This window comes from Bombina bombina, chromosome 7 (assembly GCF_027579735.1).
Source record: "Bombina bombina isolate aBomBom1 chromosome 7, aBomBom1.pri, whole genome shotgun sequence".
NCBI classification, from domain to species: Eukaryota; Metazoa; Chordata; class Amphibia; order Anura; family Bombinatoridae; genus Bombina; species Bombina bombina.
The window spans coordinates 178282885-178302200 of record NC_069505.1 but is presented as its reverse complement, the minus strand read 5'-3'; the positions used below and the strand labels follow the sequence as shown (position 1 = coordinate 178302200).

The following is a 19316-nucleotide window of genomic DNA, read 5'->3' as shown; positions in this document are numbered from 1 at the left end:
CATTTACCGTTCATGCACAGTATTATTGTCCTAAATGTACAAAGACGTAATTTAAACCAGTGTGCAGTGTGTTAGCGTATCTGCAAAAAGTTGTTATCTGGTGAATTACCGTACCACTGTAGGCAGCTAGATGGATATTATAATTACAGGCTCTGCTGGAATGTAAAATAATACAATTTATCTCACACTTGGGTAATATATATTTAACTTATCACCAGCTGGGTACATCCTGAGTTTCCAATTGTAAACTATTGTCTTATTTTAGTGCAGTCTTAGCAGGTTATCGCCAGTGAGGAGCTCCGCTCTTTCCTCCTACGCGCTGCCTGCCTTACGCTGGGACTTCCTCCCAGCGCTTGGCTGCAGTGCAACAAGAGCCGGGGACATTTCTGGAGACATAATTTGCATGGGAACTGTCCCCGGAAATCGGAGATGTCTGGTCACCCAATGCTATCTGGCATAATGCCAACTGGCCCACATGGCTATTGGCTAAGAGGTGGAAATGTCACCTCAGTGATAAAATAGCGTTCTGCACAGTGAACACTACAGACAAATAAAGGAACTTTCAGCATAAAGTATTTTATACTTCATGACTAAAAGTCCCCTTTATTTGTTGCACTGATAAATCCTAGCGTTTCACAAACGTTATGATTTACAAATCCCTTTAAATGAGACTAACTTAATATTATTGCTCATGTTCTCTTTAAAATAATTTAGACCCTACTCTCAAACATACAGATGCTCTGTGTAAGATCAGAGGATACCTCCAAAATCATTTAAGTAAACATGTTTATTTGTAAAAGCCACAGCTACAATACACTGTTTGCCAAAGCCAAAAATGATTCTTCGTTTGTTGTAAGCTGAATTAGCTCCTCGTTAAGAAACAGATGTTGTACGGGGGAGGCGATCAATGTGCTGCCAATGCACAGTGCAAAAACACACTCTTACACCCACTGACTTGACCACAGAGACTAAGGAACAAGCCTATTTGTCTACATAACAAGCAGAACCAGTACTTTCTGAAGAGAGAGGCTATGCATCAAGTATATTGTGATAAAAAAAAGTTTGTGATAAGAAAAAAAAAAAAAAAAAAAAGTAAAAAAATTTAAAATGGTAGATTCCTTGGTACAAATGAAAATTGCACTACATTTATCAGGCACACAATTTAGATTAAATATAAACTACAGAATAAACCTTGAGGGTTAACAGTAGCCCAGCTATCAGAAAGGAAATAATGTATATAAAAAAAAATGCTACCCAATGATCTCTTACCAGTGTTATTAAATTTAACAGCCTTTGAATAGTTGATAAACCGCAAATGACACATAGGGGCCCATTTATCAAGCTCCGAGCGCAGCTTGTGGGCCCGTGTTTCTGGCGAGTCTTCAGACTCGCCAGAAACAGCAGTTATGAAGCAGCGGTCACAAAGAGCAGGCGGACAGGAATCGCCGGAAATCAACCCGATCGAGTACGATCGGGTTGATTGACACCCCCTGCTGACGGACGATTGTCTGCAGGGGGCGGTGTTGCACCAGCAGTTCTTGTGAGCTGCTGGTACAATGCTGAATACGGAGAGCGTATTGCTCTCCGCATTCAGCGAGGTCTTGCGGACCTGATCCGCACTGTCGGATCAGGTCCGATAGACCTTTGATAAATAGGCCCCATAGAATAGGCTAAGAACAATATTTAAAGGGACACTGAACCCAAATTTTTTCTTTTGCGATTCAGATAGAGCATGCAATTTTAAGCAACTTTCGAATTTACTCCTATTACCATTTTTCTTCGTTCTCTTGCTATCTTTATTTGAAAAAGAAGGCATCTAAGCTTTTTTTGTTCAGCCCTCTGGACAGAACTTTTTTTATTGGTGGATGACTTTATCCACCAATCAGCAAGGACAACCCAGGTTGTTTACCAAAAATGGGCCGGCATCTAAACTTACATTCTTGCATTTCAAATTAAGATACCAAGAGAATAAAGAAAATTTGATAATAGGAGTAAATTAGAAAGTTGCTTAAAATTTCATGCTCTATCTGAATCACAAAAATTTGGGTTCAGTGTCCCTTTAAGGACCAGAACAGATTAAACTTTTGGAAATATATATATATATATATATATATATATATATATATATATATATATATATATATATATATATATATATATATATATATATATATATATAACAACATATGTTTAGTTTATTTATGATTAATATTGAGGAAACCCATGTGGAGCAAGGGATGCAGTTCCTCCCTGTCTAGGGTCTAATCCTGTATTTGGGGAACACGATATAAACCATCTGCAATATACTTCCACCTATATAAACATGTAACCCTTTAACCATTAATCTCTGAATGATCACACAACCCTCTAGATAGCCAATGGTTAATGTAAATATTGGCATAGTCTAGTCTAATAGATACCAAGAAAGAATGGGGGATTGGGGCCAAATCTCAGCATACAAACCATTATGCACTCATTTTTTCTTTGCATAAATGTTTTGTAGATGATCTATTTATATAGCCCATAAAGTTTTTTTTTTTTTGTTTGTTTTTTTAAATGTATAGTTTTGCTTATTTTTAAATAACATTGCTCTGATTTTCAGACTCCTAACCAAGCCCCAAAGTTTTATGTGAATACCGTCAGCTACCTTCTCCAGCTTGCTCCTGTTTGTGTAAAGGGTCTTTTCATATGCAAAAGAAGGGGGAGGGGGGAGGGTCTTATTTTCCACTTGCAGTGGGCTTTCCAGCCACCTTTTCAACAGAGCTAAACTTAGAACTTCTAAGTAAGTTTTTAAACAGTTTTCTACTGGATTTTTATATCTGTATCTGTGCATCTTATTCTTTATAGTAGTGTCTATTACATGCAGTTATATGAAAATGAGTGTATACTGTCCCTTTAAAATCCCTTAACAGAAAGAGGTAAGCAAATTATTTTCACGGATTGGTCACATAACCTTCTTTAAATAACATGGCAAATGTACAAACAGCAAATATTTCACCCGGTAGAAACCATGTTAATATTAGAAAAAACAGAGGAGTACAACAATACTCATTGAAAAGGGGTTAATCTCCTCTTTCAAACAAGGGAATCATAAAAGTTTTTGATTAGCATGTGGCGGAAATAAAACGTGTCATTTTTTAAACCACAAGATGCCAATTGGAACAGGAAAACAGAGATAAACCACTTATTAGAAAGAGATGGTTGTATTTCTTGGGGAAAAAACAAACAAATTTGGTTATCAATAATGCATGGTTACTAGCCAACAGCAGCAACTCCTACAACTACACTGGTGGCCAGAGGCTACCTCCATAAGAATGAAACACTAACTTTTTCATAACATTTTTAAAACATCCGGATGCAAAAAAAAAAAAAAAAAAAAGGGGAGGATTTTGAATAGTATTTTTTCGTGAACAACATTGATATAGAATCCTAAATGTTCGTGTTTTGGGAAGGTAAAATTATGTGAAACGTAAAAATGTTGTTACCTATTTGCGTTAAAGAAAATTACACAAAAAGTATTTTTTTTAAAGACATTAAAGTGGAACAAGGAAATGATGATCACACTTTTACTTGCAGATAACTGTATTTAACCCACACACAGGAACATCCATTAAAGAAAATACATAAAAATGAACAACAATGTAGTATATTTTCAGATGTTCTCTTTTTAGAAGGAATACAGACTATGTATCTGTAATATATAACATAATTTACATGATCTTATGTTTGATATTATACTGTAAATCATGTATTATTGAAAAACAAACAAAAAAAAAAATTGACATTTACCTTGACTGCTCAGTAGAAGGCAGTGAACTCTGGCATCGGACAGCAGGGCGAAACAACAAGGCTACGATAGAAAAAAACAGCATTAACAAATTGTGCTTTCTATATAACAGAACAAATTAACACATATTAAAAAGCGACATTAAAAGGGACATTGAACCCAAATTATTTATTTCGTGATTTAGATAGAGTATGCGATTTTAAGCAACTTTCTAATTTACTCCTATTATAATTTTTTCTTCGTTCTCTTGCTATCTTTATTTTAAAAAGAAGGCATCTAAGCTAAGGAGCCAGCCATTTTTTTGGTTCAGGACACCGGACAGCACTTGTCTATTGGTGGGTTTATTTATCCACCAATCAGCAAGAACAACCCAGCTTGTTCACCAAAAATGGGCCGGCATCTAAACTAACATTCTTGCTTTTCAAATAAAGATACCAAGAGAATGAAGAAAATGTGATAATAGGAGTAAATTGGAAATTTGCTTAAAGGGACATAATACTCATATGTTAAATCACTTGAAACTGATGCAGTATAACTGTAAAAAGCTGACAGGAAAACATCACCCGAACATCTCTATGTAAAAAAGGAAGATATTTTACCTCAATTTCCTAAGCTCAGCAGAGTAAGTTCTGTGTAATAAGTTATACTCAGCTGCTGCTTAGCTGCAGGTAAAACAATAAAAAAAAATAAAAAAAAAAAATGTAGAAATGAACAGCAGCCAATCAGCATCAACAGTGTTGAGGTCATGAACTCTTTTACTGTGATCTCATGAGATTTCATAGAAAACTTCCTTACACTGAATAGGGAAATAAGATGAGAGTGCACGAAAGCTCACTCCCTTAGCTGTCCTGGGACATACATACTGATTTGTTGCTTAAAGTCCTTAACAATGGGATGTGGCTACTGATAAACTATCTTTTTTACATAGAGATATTCAGGTGATAAAAAAAACGTAGATACACACACAGCATAGCTATGGTAGGAGGAGGCGGGGTCCTGACATGTTTCGTGCCTGGACGGCACTTAATCATAGGATAACCCGACACTGAAATAACACACCCTCTTAAAGTAAACTGTGGCCAATCAGCTCACATAAACAATCGTTTCCTAGGAAACATAAGGTGTGTGCTATAAAAGTGTTAGACACATATATATATATATATATATATATATATATATATATATATATATATATATATATATACTGTTAAAACCAAATTGAAAGATACAAAAACCATCATACTACTTACACCAGTACATATATTGTATCAAATACAACATATTAGCCTCAACAAAATGAAATGGGAAAACATAATAGAAAAACCATGAATAAATCTTGATGCAACGTTATATCATATGAATACATTAAATACTTTTTTATGTTGTATTTGATAAAATATATGTACTGGTGTAAGTAGTATGATGATTTTGTATCTTTCAATTTGGTTTTAACAGTACTTTTATATATATAGGTGTCTAACACTTTTATAGCACACACCTTATGTTTCCTAGGAAACAATTGTTAATGTGAGCCGATTGGCCACAGTTTACTTTACGAGGGTGTGTTATTTCAGTGTTGGGTTATCCTATGATTAAGTGCCGTCCAGGCACGATACATGTCAGGACCCCGCCTCCTCCTACCATAGCTATGCTGTGTGTGTATCTACGTTTTTAAAGAGAAGAATAAAGGATTTAAGTTTTAAGGATCTTTGGTGTGCAGCCTCTTGCTTCTACCACTTGTGTCTTTCTGAGCCTGCTCGGCTCTTTTTCTGGCTGGCACCCTGCTATCTGTGCATATGCTGTACACACGTCGTTGACGTAGGCGGTGTTTGCTTGTCTCCTGTGACGATCTCTGACCGGATTGGTTCTGTGCCTCACACACCCTCTCTGCTGAAGCCGTGCCTTCTTTTCACTGTTAATACCTTAATATCCCTTGACATGTATATATTTTTTTTTTAAAAAGACAACCCAAAATATTGATCTAGGCCCATGTTGGTATATTTCATGCCACCATTTCACCGCCAAATGCGATCAAATATTAAAAAAAAATTTTTAAAAAAAATGTTCACTTTTTCACAAATTTTGTCACAAAATTTAGGTTTCCCACTGAAATTATTTACAAACAGCTTCTGCAATTATGGCATAAATGGTTGTAAAAGCTTCTCTGGGATCTCCTTTGTTCAGAAATAACAGACTTATATGGCTTTGGCATTGCTTTTTGGTAATTAGAAGGCCGCTAAATGCTGCTGCGCACCACACGTGAATTATGCCCAGCAGTGAAGGAGTTAATTAGGTAGCTTGAAGGGAGCTTGCAGGGTTAATTTTAGCTTTAGTGTAGAGATCAGTCTCCCACCTGACACATCCCACCCCCTGATCCCTTCCAAAAAGCTCTCTTCCCTCCCCCACAATTGTCCCCGCCATCTTAAGTACTGGCAGAAAGTCTGCCAGTTCTAAATAAAAGGAGTTTTTTTTATTTTATTTTTTGAAAATATTTATTCAGCTGTGATGGACCCCTGCCTTAGCCCCCAACCAGCTCTCTAACCCTCCCCCGCTACCTATTTGCCGCCATCTTGGGTACTGGCAGCTGTCTGCCAGTACCCAGTGTGCCCCCAAAAACAACAGTATTTTTGTTTTTTCTTTTGACCTTCAAACTTTTTCTGTAGTGTAGCAGCCCCCCCTCAATAACCCCATCCCCCTCCCAGATCCTTTTATATTTCATATAACTTTTTTTCCCCTCTCCCTCTGATGATCTCATTGGTGTCAGTGGCTAATGCCCCCGCAGGCCCCCCCGCACGCTCCCGGCACCCAGCGTGCACGTTGCACTTACAGGAACCGGATGCCGGGTAGCAATGGGCCGCCCACCCGCCCGCCTCCCTGCTATGCTCCCACCCACCAACGAACTGCACCATCACTACCGGTGCAGAGAGGGCCACAGAGTGGCGCTCTCTGCATCGGAGGCTTGTAAAAAGGTATTGCAGGATGCCTCCATATCGAGGCATCACTGCAATACCCTGAGAGCGACTGCGTCTATTGTCATTAACTGTTAGTTTTTGCATGACGTACCTGGTACGTCAGTTGTCATTAAGGGGTTAATGGTTTTTGAAGGATCATTAATGAAAGTAGAATTACAAAATTAAAAAGTGCATAATAAAAAGACAATGCAATAGCACTTACTCTGAATTTTAAATGAACAACAGATTTTTTTCTAACAAATTTAATAATTTGCTTTCCCTGTATCATGCAACAGCCAATCACAGACTCATACGTATACACTCTTGCACATGCTCAATAGAAAGTGTGCGTAGAAAAAGTTTTTGGAAATGCTCTTAAAACTAGGGATGTACAAGTATTCGGGCTGATCCGAATGCTAAAGATTGCGGCTGTAAGCCACATTTGTTGATTTTCGGAGCCCAATTTCTTCTTATGAAAGTGCAACACATTAAAGGGACATGAAACCCACAATTTTTCTTTCATGTTTCAGACAAAGTACACAAATTTAAACAACTTTTCAGTGTACTTTTATTTTCTTTAGTCTCTTGGTATAATTTGTTAAAAAGCATATCTAGATAGGATCAGGAGCTGGGAGCTAGCTACTGATTGGTGGCTGCACAAATATTCCTCTTGTGATTGGCTTACCGATGTGTTCAGCTAGTTCACAGTAGTGAATTGCTGCTTCTTCAAGAAAGGGATTCCAAGAGAATGAAGCAAAATTGATAATAGAAGTAAATAGGAAAGTTGTTTTACATATGTATGCTCTTTCTGAATCATGAAAGAAAATATTTGGGTTTAATGTCCCTTTAAGATCTGGCTTTGCACGGAACACTGGTAACTGTCACAAATAAGCAAATCCTATAGCATAATAACAGAGGTTAGTCTGCACCCAGAACTCTTTTTTTACAGTAAATATTTCTGGGGGGGGGGGGGGGCGGATAAAATATATCTATATAAAAAACTATATTTAGAGCATTAGCACACTATAGTAGTAGTATTTATTAAAATGTGCACGGGTGAAACACTTTTGTGAGATTTTTTCCAGTTTTAGGTTTGGTTGAATCTCGTCCTATGCAGGCATTTGGTTTGTTTGGATTCGGATTTGTTATTGTTATTTCCTAGGGGAACAGCTAATATAGACAATTAATATTAACACAAATCTTACATTACAGGATTAAAACAATTAAAAGAACCTATGTTTCAATGTTAAAAGAATACACAGCTCTATAGGACTAAAAACCAGCATTTAGTGTCTGACCGGCTGTCCTAAAAGGGATAGGAGAGTCAAAATTAAACTTGCACGATTCAAATAGAGCCGGTCATTTTAAGACACTTTTAAATGCACTTCTATTTTCATATGTGCTGCGTTCTCTTGATATCGCTTGTTGAAAAAGAATATGCACATACCATACACTAGTGGGAGCTAGCTTTGTCTCTTGTGATTGGCTAACTAGATGTGTTAAGTTAGCTGCCGGTAGTGCAATGCTGTTCCTTCAGCAAAGGATAACAAGAGAATGAAGCAAATTTGGTGATAGAAGTAAAATGTAAAAGTTGTTTGAAATTGTATGTTCTATCCAAATCATATAAGTAAATGTTGGGGTTTCCTGTCCCTTTAACATCAGTCAATAATACTTTAGCAAGGATTGTACAGGGGGTGATTGACAAATTAATGTTAAGACACCTGTACATCATCACAAAGTATCCTTTGTTGAAGAGCATATCTAGCTATGTTTAAGAGCGTCATGTGGGACATGAAACCCAACATTTTCTTTCACGATTCAGACAGAGCATGGGATTTTATACAACTTTCTAATTTACTTCTTTTATCAAATTGTCTTTGTTCTCTTGGTATCTTTTCTTGAAAAGCAGGGACTTAAGCTCAGGAGCGCTAAATGGCAGCAGTTATGCAAGAGCACTAAATGGCAAAGAATACCATGGGAACAAAGCACATTTGATAAGAGATAAATTAGATTTTTTCTTTTATTGTATGCCCGGTCAATAACAAAAGAACATTTTTGGCTTTCATATCCCTTTAAGATCTATATGGCAGCAATATCTGTAACAATGTAATACAGTTTTAAAATATAGATCTATAAAAATGAAAACATTTCTTCTATATAGTGCTCAAGAAACATGCATGCATATATGAGCATATATAGATATGGTCTTTAACAAAGGATACAGAAAGAAGAAGAAGAAAAAAAAAAAAGTACATTTGATAATGGAAGGATATTGGAAAGTGAAACACTGAACCCAAATGTTTTCTTTCATGATTCAGATAGAGCAGCAATTTTAAGCAACTTTCTAATTTTTTCCTATTATCATTTTTTATTTGTTCTCTTGCTATCTTTATTTGAAAAAAAAAAATAATCTAAGCTTTTTTTGGTTTAGGACTCTGGACAGCACTTTGTTATTGGTGGATGAATTTATCCACCAATCAGCAAGAACAACCCAGGTTGTGCACCAAAAATGGGCTGGCATTTAAACTTACATTCTTGCATTTCAAATAAAGATACCAAGAGAATGAAGAAAATTTGATAATAGGAGTAAATTAGAAAGTTGCTTAAAATGTCATGCTCTATCTGAATCACGAAAGAAAAAATCTGGGTTCAGTGTCACGTGGGGGGGGGGGGGTGACGTTGGCATGTGGCGTCAGTATTGTCAAGCTTGGACCGGCTTTCCAGTCTACACGGATGTACAAGCGTGCAGTTGGCTGAATAATATGCTTTGCCTTTGCTTTTTGCGCCACTGGTTCCCAGAGTGGAGGACTCACTTGATGGCTTAGCACTCATACTGTACGCTTCTTAACTGCATATGGTTTGCTATATCTACGTATTTACTAGATAATGAACATGGAACCCTTATGACTGCCATGATAGCTTTGACCTGGTGCTATCCTCTGGCTTGGCTTGGGTGTTGTTCATCTAGTAAATAATATTGGCATGTTAGAATACCCTCTGGTAGGGGTGTTGTTCATCTAGTAAATAATATTGGCATGTTAGAATACCCTCTGGTAGGGGTGTTGTTCATCTAGTAAATAATATTGGCATGTTAGAATACCCTCTGGTAGGGGTGTTGTTCATCTAGTAAATAATATTGGCATGTTAGAATACCCTCTGGTAGTGGTGTTGTTCATCTAGTAAATAATATTGGCATGTTAGAATACCCTCTGGTAGGGGTGTTGTTCATCTAGTAAATAATATTGGCATGTTAGAATACCCTCTGGTAGGGGTGTTGTTCATCTAGTAAATAATATTGGCATGTTAGAATACCCTCTGGTAGGGGTGTTGTTCATCTAGTAAATAATATTGGCATGTTAGAATACCCTCTGGTAGGGGTGTTGTTCATCTAGTAAATAATATTGGCATGTTAGAATACCCTCTGGTAGGGGTGTTGTTCATCTAGTAAATAATATTGGCATGTTAGAATACCCTCTGGTAGGGGTGTTGTTCATCTAGTAAATAATATTGGCATGTTAGAATACCCTCTGGTAGGGGTGTTGTTCATCTAGTAAATAATATTGGCATGTTAGAATACCCTCTGGTAGGGGTGTTGCAACTAGCGTCTAATCATATTTCTATCTATCCATGTAAATTGGTTATAAGCTGGCCATGCTTTTTTATTAACATGTATCTTTCACATTACACAATGTATTAACATATTCATGGAACAATAAAGCGTTTATTATGGATGCAGCCTCTTTTGAAGGACTTATCTGCTGAGTTTATGCACTTAAGTGGAAACAACCAAAATAAATTACTAAGAATTATTTAAACGTACTAAGTGTGATACTGTTGTTATTATTATTATTATATTTAACTCTTTGAGTTCTGAAACCCCTGTCTTTTTAAGAGGATACGCAAGTGTATTCTCTTCTTACTCTTTCTTGGCTCTAATTCTGTTTAAACCGAATCCAATGCTTTGGGCAAGTTTTTCTCTGAAATCCACGGTAGTTAAAAGGGACATTAAACACTTTGAGATGGTAACATAAAATGATATATTGTATATAATAAAACAACTCTGCAATATACTTAAATTATTTATTTTGTCCTCTTTGCCTGTAATTCCATTCTGAAATTGTGAGCTTTTCAGTTCCTGTTAGAAATGGAAGTGCAGAACACTGTTAAATCCAGCACAACCATTGGCTGCACACTCTAGTGGCCTATTTATAACTGTCTCTAATTGGCCACAGTAGAGAAGGTAACACAAGTTACAACATGGCAGCTCCCAGTGTTTTATAGACACTAAAACTTTACACTTAATTTGTCACTTTTTAAACAACTAATAAAACTTTAAAAATACATCTACATGTTACTCATGGACTAATCTTTTCTTTGAATGCATCATTCTATCTAGCATGTATTTAGTGTTTAATGTCCCTTTAAGGGAGTTAAATATTTTAATTTTGAAATACACGTTATTACAATCTGTTATTGAGAAATTGTTCTACAGATTGGAAAAATAAGGAATTTTGCTATTTACATACAGTTTTGCAGGTAAGCACATCACAATAAATATGATTTTTGAAACTTTATAAAACTCAAAGACTTAGTAAAAACCCAGGAGATTAATCACTGTTGCCAGATTTCTTAGAGTTTGATGCAGTTTTGGCCTGGTGTAGCAATCTACCTATGGCCATATAAGAAATGTATAAACAAAGAATAAACCCTTATGAGTTGTGCAACAAGTCTACAGTTACACAGCAGTTTTTATATGGGGGTGTATTTTGTAAGTTATTAAAGATACAGAAAGCAGCCAGTTTCTTTTACCTGAGTTCTTTGCATACTCACCAGATTTTGCACTGCTATATTTCATTATTAAAGGCCCAATCTAATTGAAAAGTAAAGTACAAATTGTATTTCTGCATTAGTGCCCCATGCTGTGTGTTTAACCCCTGCAAAGGGGTTAAACACATAGATAAAGTCCCACTTGCAAGCTGCAACACATTGCGGTCTATAAGCAGAAAACAACCAATTAGCATATCAACAGGGATATACAACTGTAGCCACCAATGTCTGCTCATGTCCTGCAACTCCCAAGCAACACTTTAGATATGTGTTTAACCCACTTGTGAGAGTTAATACCTGAAATTAGTGCAAACATAGCATGTTCCAAGAGTGTTTTTCTGTTACATTGCCCTTTCTAATGCTCTAATGGTCACTAAAGTAATTTATTTTACCAATAGTTTAAGGGAAACCAATGCTCAACAAAGGTTATTATTCCACATTCCAATATTAATTTGTTTTCTCTGCTAAGAGCCATTATAAAAAAAAAAAAAAACATGACATATCAGCTACTGGATCAGAGGATCAACTGATATCTGATTCACAACAAAATATATTTAATGTATTTATTGTTGTTGTTCTCGAAAACGAATCCTGGTGCTGCTGATTGCAAATGAATATTTAGACAGTATATCTGTATAATAAAGAACTGGAAGTCACGTGATGTGTAATACAGATACATTGCAACCTTACAGAACGCTGCTGCACTTACTGTGCCCTCATTAGGGAATGTCACCAGCACTTACCGGAAGTGGGCACAGATTACTGACCCCCTACACCCAGACTCACCTGCGGCACAAACCCGGGCACCGCTGCTTGGTATCACTCCCGCGACTACCCTCCCGCAGGCGGCTAATGCCATATTCATTTTACAAAAGTCCACTCTATGAAGGATCTTCTGTGTTGCAGCGATAAATTAGTTCCTCCCGGAAACAATGACAGCTTGAGAAAAGTTCCTACTTATATCTCTTCAGGCAAAGCTGTTCTACCTGTCTTAGTTTTTTTTTTTACCTGTAAATTTAGTGCCAGATACTCAAATATAGCATTTTGCTTTACTGCATCATCCAACTAATCATCTACCTCTATCTCAATAAGTTTACCTCCTTGCATCAGAGCTGTCAACTTCAGGGGTATTGTGTATTCTTATTTACCTCCTTTTTTAGTATACCTGGCAACATTTTATGTAATGTTATTGAAAAACATCTAGAACAATATATAAAATATATATAGAATTTGAAGCCAGTATTTGAGCAAATATTTCCAGGGATGAATATCTTTCTTATAATTGTATACTTTATAAGTTGTTCGCTATTAAGGAATATATGTGTTTATGGATTTACATAGAAACTGTTGATAGTTTACCACGGAAAACTAAAGTGAGGCATTTGTATTGGAATATCTACAACTAGGATTAAAAGTACAAAAGCAAAATCATTAAAACCTATTAAAGCAATTGAAACTTTTCTGAAAACTCTGGCACATAAAGAGTTAATATGTTAATATAAATGTACTTGTGGCACAGAAAGAGCTAATATGTTAATATAAATGTACGTGTGATTAAAGGGACATGAAAATAAAGCTTTCATGGTTTACATAGAGCATGTCATTTTAAACCACTTGTAAATTTACTTCTATTATCAGATCATTTTGTACTCTTGGTATCATTTGTAGACAAATGTTAGGACATATCCTAGCTGGTGATTGATGGCTGAACAAATATGCCTCTAGTCCTTGGCTCAACAGAGGTGCTCAGCTAGCTCCCAGTGGTGCATTGCTACTATTGAGCTGACTTTAACTTTGCAAGGGTTAAACACTCAGCCATATGCAGCAATGCAATAATAAATTGCTCTAACACATTACAGAATTTTGTTTTTGCATTCTTATGTCCCTTTAAGTATTTGTTCATGAGTGTGTGTTACTATATGGGTGTAATCTTTGATTACTGCTATGCACATACTGTAAACTCAGGGACAGCTCTTTGTTACAGATGTATCAACAGAGTTATGTAGATTTGGTTTGCAACAATGTATCTGCAGAGCTCCCCTGAAGCTGCATCTTGAGAAAAATCTAAGTGGAGAGCAGGGCTTTTAAACCTCCCAAATGTTGCTTCCCTTTTTTGTCCCTCTCAGCCATGAATAGAACCTCCATATAGTAAAATAATATTGTATGGTCTAGAAAATAATTTAGAAATTAAAATAAAATGTTCCCAGTGATCCCTTAATATTTGTAATATATTGCAGTAATAGAGATACAGTATAGATATTTAAGTATGGGGATACAATCCCAGCATCTATTTGAGTTTCCTCAGCAGTAACACTGTTACAGCACCTAACTGATGTCACCAGGGGGCGTGGCTTAAACAGAAAGCTGAAAACTAGAGGATAATGTAGGAACACAGGAAGCACAGCGGAAATGTAATCTTACACTTCTATATGGTGGTGCTGCAATGAATTTGTTCCCTCCAGGAACAGAAATACTTTTTTGAATGTCCTGCGTGTTATTGATTCCCCAGGAAGGATACACTGTGGCAAGTGCAAGCCACACAGAGTGACAAGGCCAGTAGTAATCATTACAGCCTGTAAGCTCTTGTACCTGAGGGAAATCACATGGAGAAGTTTGTGAGTGATCAACTGCAGCTCCTGAGTGCTGAGAGAGAAGCTGAGATAGAAGAAACCAGGTAACACAGTTGGGTATCTAATTACCTTTTACACCAGACTAACCATTTAAAGGAACATTAATTACTAAAATAAAATGTTCTAATTTGTTACAGTATGTTACTTTTTACATAGTGTTCCTTGCTAACTATGGGCTAGATTACAAGTGAAGTGGTATTTTGCGTTTTCGCTATAGCGAAAACTCCGCTAGCATTTTCATTTTTGCGCTTGCCGGATTGCACTGGTATTACAAGTTCTAAGTAAACTTTTTTTTATTTCTAACAGTAACCCAAATCTTGCAAAAAGTCAAAATTCGAATATCGCAATCATGTTTTCGCATTCCTCCATAGAAGTCAGTGGAGAAAAAAAAGTTGAAAAACACCCGACTCTCGTGCAAACACCATAACATATTCTCATTGGCGCAAACCCGACATGAAAATATGAATATTTTATATTCCAATGTTCTTTACGTAAGATAATATGTTCTATTTATTCGTAAATAAATATTTATATATATATATATGATGGTTTTTAAAACAAATATATATATATATATATATATATAGGTATAGAAATATACACATATATATAGGAATATCTATTTATAAATACATAAAACATATTCTGCTATGTGAAGAACATCGGAATGTGAAATATTTACACAGTATAATAGAATATTGCATAAATATGCTTTTACATGTTTTTAGCAACTTAATGGCAAAAGGCTCTAATGCACTTATATATATGTCTATATATATCTCCATCTGTAGACATATATATGTATGTATCTCAATGTTAAAGTTATTCAGCCCTTTTATTTTTCTTCAAACATCCGAGATCGCATATCTTTGACCCCTCTAACTTTTGAGTGTAATGTTTTTGTAAATAATTTTTATTAGACTGTTAATACAAGTGTAACTGTACTTTGTAATGTATTTTTGAATTGTTTTGTGTAACTTTTTTATTTTGCAAATCAGGTAACCACAGCTCTGAGATCACGTAAGGTAAAGATTCTCGTGTAAATCAAGATTGCGATCAACTTGTAATGAAAAGGGGGAGCAAACGGTCACGAAAACCCTTGTTAATTCATTTGCGCGCCACTTGTAATCTAGCCCTATGTGTTTAACCTCCACAAAGGGGTTAACTAAAGTCTGTATCATGAGCTACAGCACATTGCAGCGAATGAGCAGGACATGGCTGGTGAGTAGTGGCTACATGCATATGTTGCTGCGGACTAGCTCATTGGTCATGCCCTGCTAGTTAGCTGCAATGTGTTGCAGCTCCTGAGTGGGACTTAAGTAATTAGTTTAACCCTCCTGGATGTGTTACACAGGACACTAAGGCTAAAATAACATTATCTAACAAATAAGAACATTTTATTTTTACTTAGAACATCTCTTTGTTGCAAGAAAGACACAACATGGGCACATCTGACATTAAGAAATCTAGAAATAACACAAATGAGGGTGCCACATAGTGTATCCTGTGGAATGCTGTAAACCCAACACCAGACTGCCCTTCTAATGAGTATTTACGTATTGGGAGCCACCAAATGAATGGTTTCTAAGTGTATATTAGGACCTCTGCATTATCTAGCAAACTCATTCCGGACCAGCAGCCAGTCTTAAAGTGATATTATATTTTATTAAAAAAACTGTATATGTCCAATAAAGGATAGCAATACAAAATGTATGAAAACCAATACACTCAAATTACTATGCATTTCTTGACCTACGGATGTGCAATACAGCCATTTTGGTGTTGGGTTTACAGCATCCCACAGGATATCTTCTGTATGTGAGGCTTGTTGTGGGGTGGAGCGACCGGGCACCTATGGTTTAGGATTGTGTGACTTTAAAAGGGGACTACTCTGCTTGTGATCTACCAAGTGGGACATCTCTGAGAGGACTGTAGTTACTTTTATTGTCTGTATGGTCTGTGGGTTACCTATTTTTGTGGTTTGTGAGTTACATGTATTTATGTTAAGTGCAAATTACCCTCACTGATTAGTGGATCCTTTAAAAAGGAGACAAAAATGAATTTAGTAGTACATCTGACATTAACCAGTGCTCTGCAAAACATTAAAATGTAATATGCTAATCCTGCACCCAACACTTAAAGGGACATTACAGCCCAAATTGGAATCCACATGGATGCATTTATATTTTGAATGTTATTTTTGTAATATTCATGTATTAACAAAAATGTTTCTAATAAAAGCTATAGCCATTTCCAAAGTGTATTTAAGTATGTGCTGTGCACCAGCATTTTAAATACAGTATTTAAAATGCTGGTGCACTGAGAATATCTAGCTATGCTTCTTGTGCATGTGCAAAGAATAATGTGATCACTTTTACTAGAAGCATTTTTGGCAGTACATGTATATTGTAAATACGTTTCTATTCAAAGGCGTAATTCATTTATGTGTGTTAAAATTTTGACCGGAATGTCCCTTTAAGCAAAAGCTGTTTATTTGTAATGTGAAAGCAACAGGAAGTTTATGTTTGTGCACAAGTACTAACTAGGTATCTGCTGGTCACTAGTTGATAGAGACAATTACCATGATGGTTTATTCGGCACAGGACCATCCATTAAAAATGACTAATACAATTTTTAATATTTTTTTTAGAGGGAGGAGAGACTTTTTTTCAGTACAATGTGCCTTTATGTAGCATTATTGTATTAGTGTGATACACTCTGGAGTATGTTCTCTCTTCTCTCATCAAAGAAGGCTACTGATTGGTAGGTTTGCTGTTGCAGTGTGAACCTACCAATCGGTGTCAGAGTTAGCACCAGTCATTTACATGTGAATGTTTGCTACTCATATTTTAATGGTCAATGTCAGTCTAAATAATGCAGCATTAATATTGTTTTCTGAAAGGGCCTACCAAGAAAATGTATCTCTGAAAGAACTGCAGCGCAAGGGTGTTTGCCTCTTAAAGCTACAGGTTGCAAACCAAAGAACTGGATTATATGGACGCCTTATTGTAACCTTCACACCCAGAAAATATGACTCAGACACCGTGCTACCAAGTAACAACTTTGGATCAGGTAAAGGTGTCGCTCAGATACTTATGTCAATGGAAAAAATGTTCATGTGAGCATGTTGTTAATTAATTATGTTGACCGTAAACTATATCTTTAAAACAAACAGTGTATATATATATATATATATATATATATATATATATATATATATATATGATGTATGTGTGTTGGTCCCTTCTTTTACTATGCGTTTAACACCTTTAAATGTTAGTCAAAAGTTGCACTCCTGCAACACCCCACTGTGCTCCAGATGAGGATATGGCCAGTGATAAGTGCATAATCATGTTTACCTGCTCCTCATTGGCTAGCCAGCTGTGACCTACTTTGGAGTGGCACAGGGAGTTTCTACTATATATTTAACCACATTCAAGAATGAAAAACATAGTAAAATAAATTATTTTATTTTAAAATAAAATACTCTTCCATGTGTATATGATGTAAATGTATCATGGAAAGACTTATTTCAAGAACTTCTTTATATTTTTTTTCTTTAGGTCTTTAATTCAAACACTTGCTTTATGCATAAGGCATTGTAAATGTACTTAGTAGCGCTGTCTTATATCCTTGACTATATAAAAATGTAATCTGGGAAATGTTATCACAGGTTTTGTAATAATTTTTTTGTGCGCACAGCCGGCTGAGAATACGCACATAGGCCGTGCACACTCCTCTATCATCAGCACAGCAAGGCATTAATATTCCCAGCGGGATATGTTACTAGGTTGCAGTTGGGGTATAAGGTTACATTTTAGAAATTGGGTCAGAGGGTTACAAGGTTAACCCCTTAGATACCAGAGAGAGGAAGCTGAAACACATTGCTAACATTTCAAAAAGGTAGTAAGCACATTGGCCCTATACCAAAACCCATTTATATTGTCATACAGAACTAAAAAGAAATAAATAATTATGACATAAGGAAAAGTGTAAACCTATGTTTATCAAATAGTAGAAAATATCTTATTGTAAAGTCATATAAAAAGGATTCTTGTGTTACTCAGAATGAATTTAGTGCCTATAGATTTCTCTGTATGTAAAAACATGGGCATCTGCAGAGGTTTTTGGGGGGGGGGTGGTGACTGTAATATGGGCAGCAGTAGAGAGTTGCTTGTTGTACACATTATTGTAAAACAGTGATTTGCTGGAATAAAAAAAGAGTCTCAGGCTGTCAGCTTACATTAGGGAAGGAGGAGCGCTATTTGGGGGGATCATTTGCCCCCCCCCCATAAACTCAAATCTAACATGAAATTATCAGTAAGTCTATTTTCTTTATCACAGTTTATAAAGAGACATTGACGTTATTTGATTCTATGTATAAAAGTGGCCAGTTATAGATATGTAATTAAATGGTTCTGTGCATGTAAGGCTTGTTTTTTTTTCTTTTTTAATACAAACATTCACTTTCTGTTACATAGTTTCAAAAGCAAATAAATTGTTTTAGCATAACCTTATTCATACAAAACATGCATTTTAACATACTTAAATAGTGCCCCGTCACATTTGTCAGGTTTAATGTCCTTATAAATGTGGTGACATCGCATTATACAGCCCTGTGTTCCTAGTTTTATTAGGCTAGTTTATATTAAAACTGATAAAAAACTTTACTACTGGTAATCTACAATACTCCCTGAAAACCATCAAGTAACATGAGGATTTTCAAAGGGCGACTGGACTGCTATTAACTAAAAGTCAGTTTTAAAACATTTATTTTGTGTGCATAACTTTTGCAATGCAGCGATTATTTTTGAATGCACCTTTAAAGGAACATGAAAGCCAACATTTTCCTTTCATTATTTATAAATTAATACACAATTTACAACTTTCCAATTTATTTCTATTATCTAATTTGATTTGCTCTTTTGGTATCCTTTGTTAAAAGCATACCTAGGGAGGCTCTGGAGCAATGCACTACTGTGAGCTAGCTGCTGATTGGTGGTTGCAAATAAATACTTTCTTATAAAAAAAAGGGGGTATCAACGGCACTACTTAGCCTAATGTGGCTTAAATATTTCTAATTCCCTATTTAGCCCCAATTTGTCCTTAATATATATGGGG

General features: G+C 35.9%; 2 protein-coding genes across 2 annotated transcripts in view; one reads left to right on the top strand and one right to left on the bottom strand.

Annotated features, from left to right (window-relative positions):
* Positions 1–12501, bottom strand: part of MRPL21 (mitochondrial ribosomal protein L21) — a 108734-nt gene extending 96233 nt beyond the window's left edge. Inside the window, exons 1-2 of the mRNA XM_053720444.1 lie at positions 12352–12501; positions 3790–3850 (exon numbers count right to left, since the gene is read on the bottom strand). Of these exons, the coding sequence (XP_053576419.1) occupies positions 3790–3850; positions 12352–12430 (140 nt within the window). The 5' untranslated portion in view covers positions 12431–12501. The remainder of the gene's footprint in view (positions 1–3789; positions 3851–12351) is intronic.
* Positions 12479–19316, top strand: part of IGHMBP2 (immunoglobulin mu DNA binding protein 2) — a 166514-nt gene continuing 159676 nt past the window's right edge. Inside the window, exons 1-3 of the mRNA XM_053720443.1 lie at positions 12479–12692; positions 14075–14239; positions 17098–17267. Of these exons, the coding sequence (XP_053576418.1) occupies positions 14169–14239; positions 17098–17267 (241 nt within the window). The 5' untranslated portion in view covers positions 12479–12692; positions 14075–14168. The remainder of the gene's footprint in view (positions 12693–14074; positions 14240–17097; positions 17268–19316) is intronic.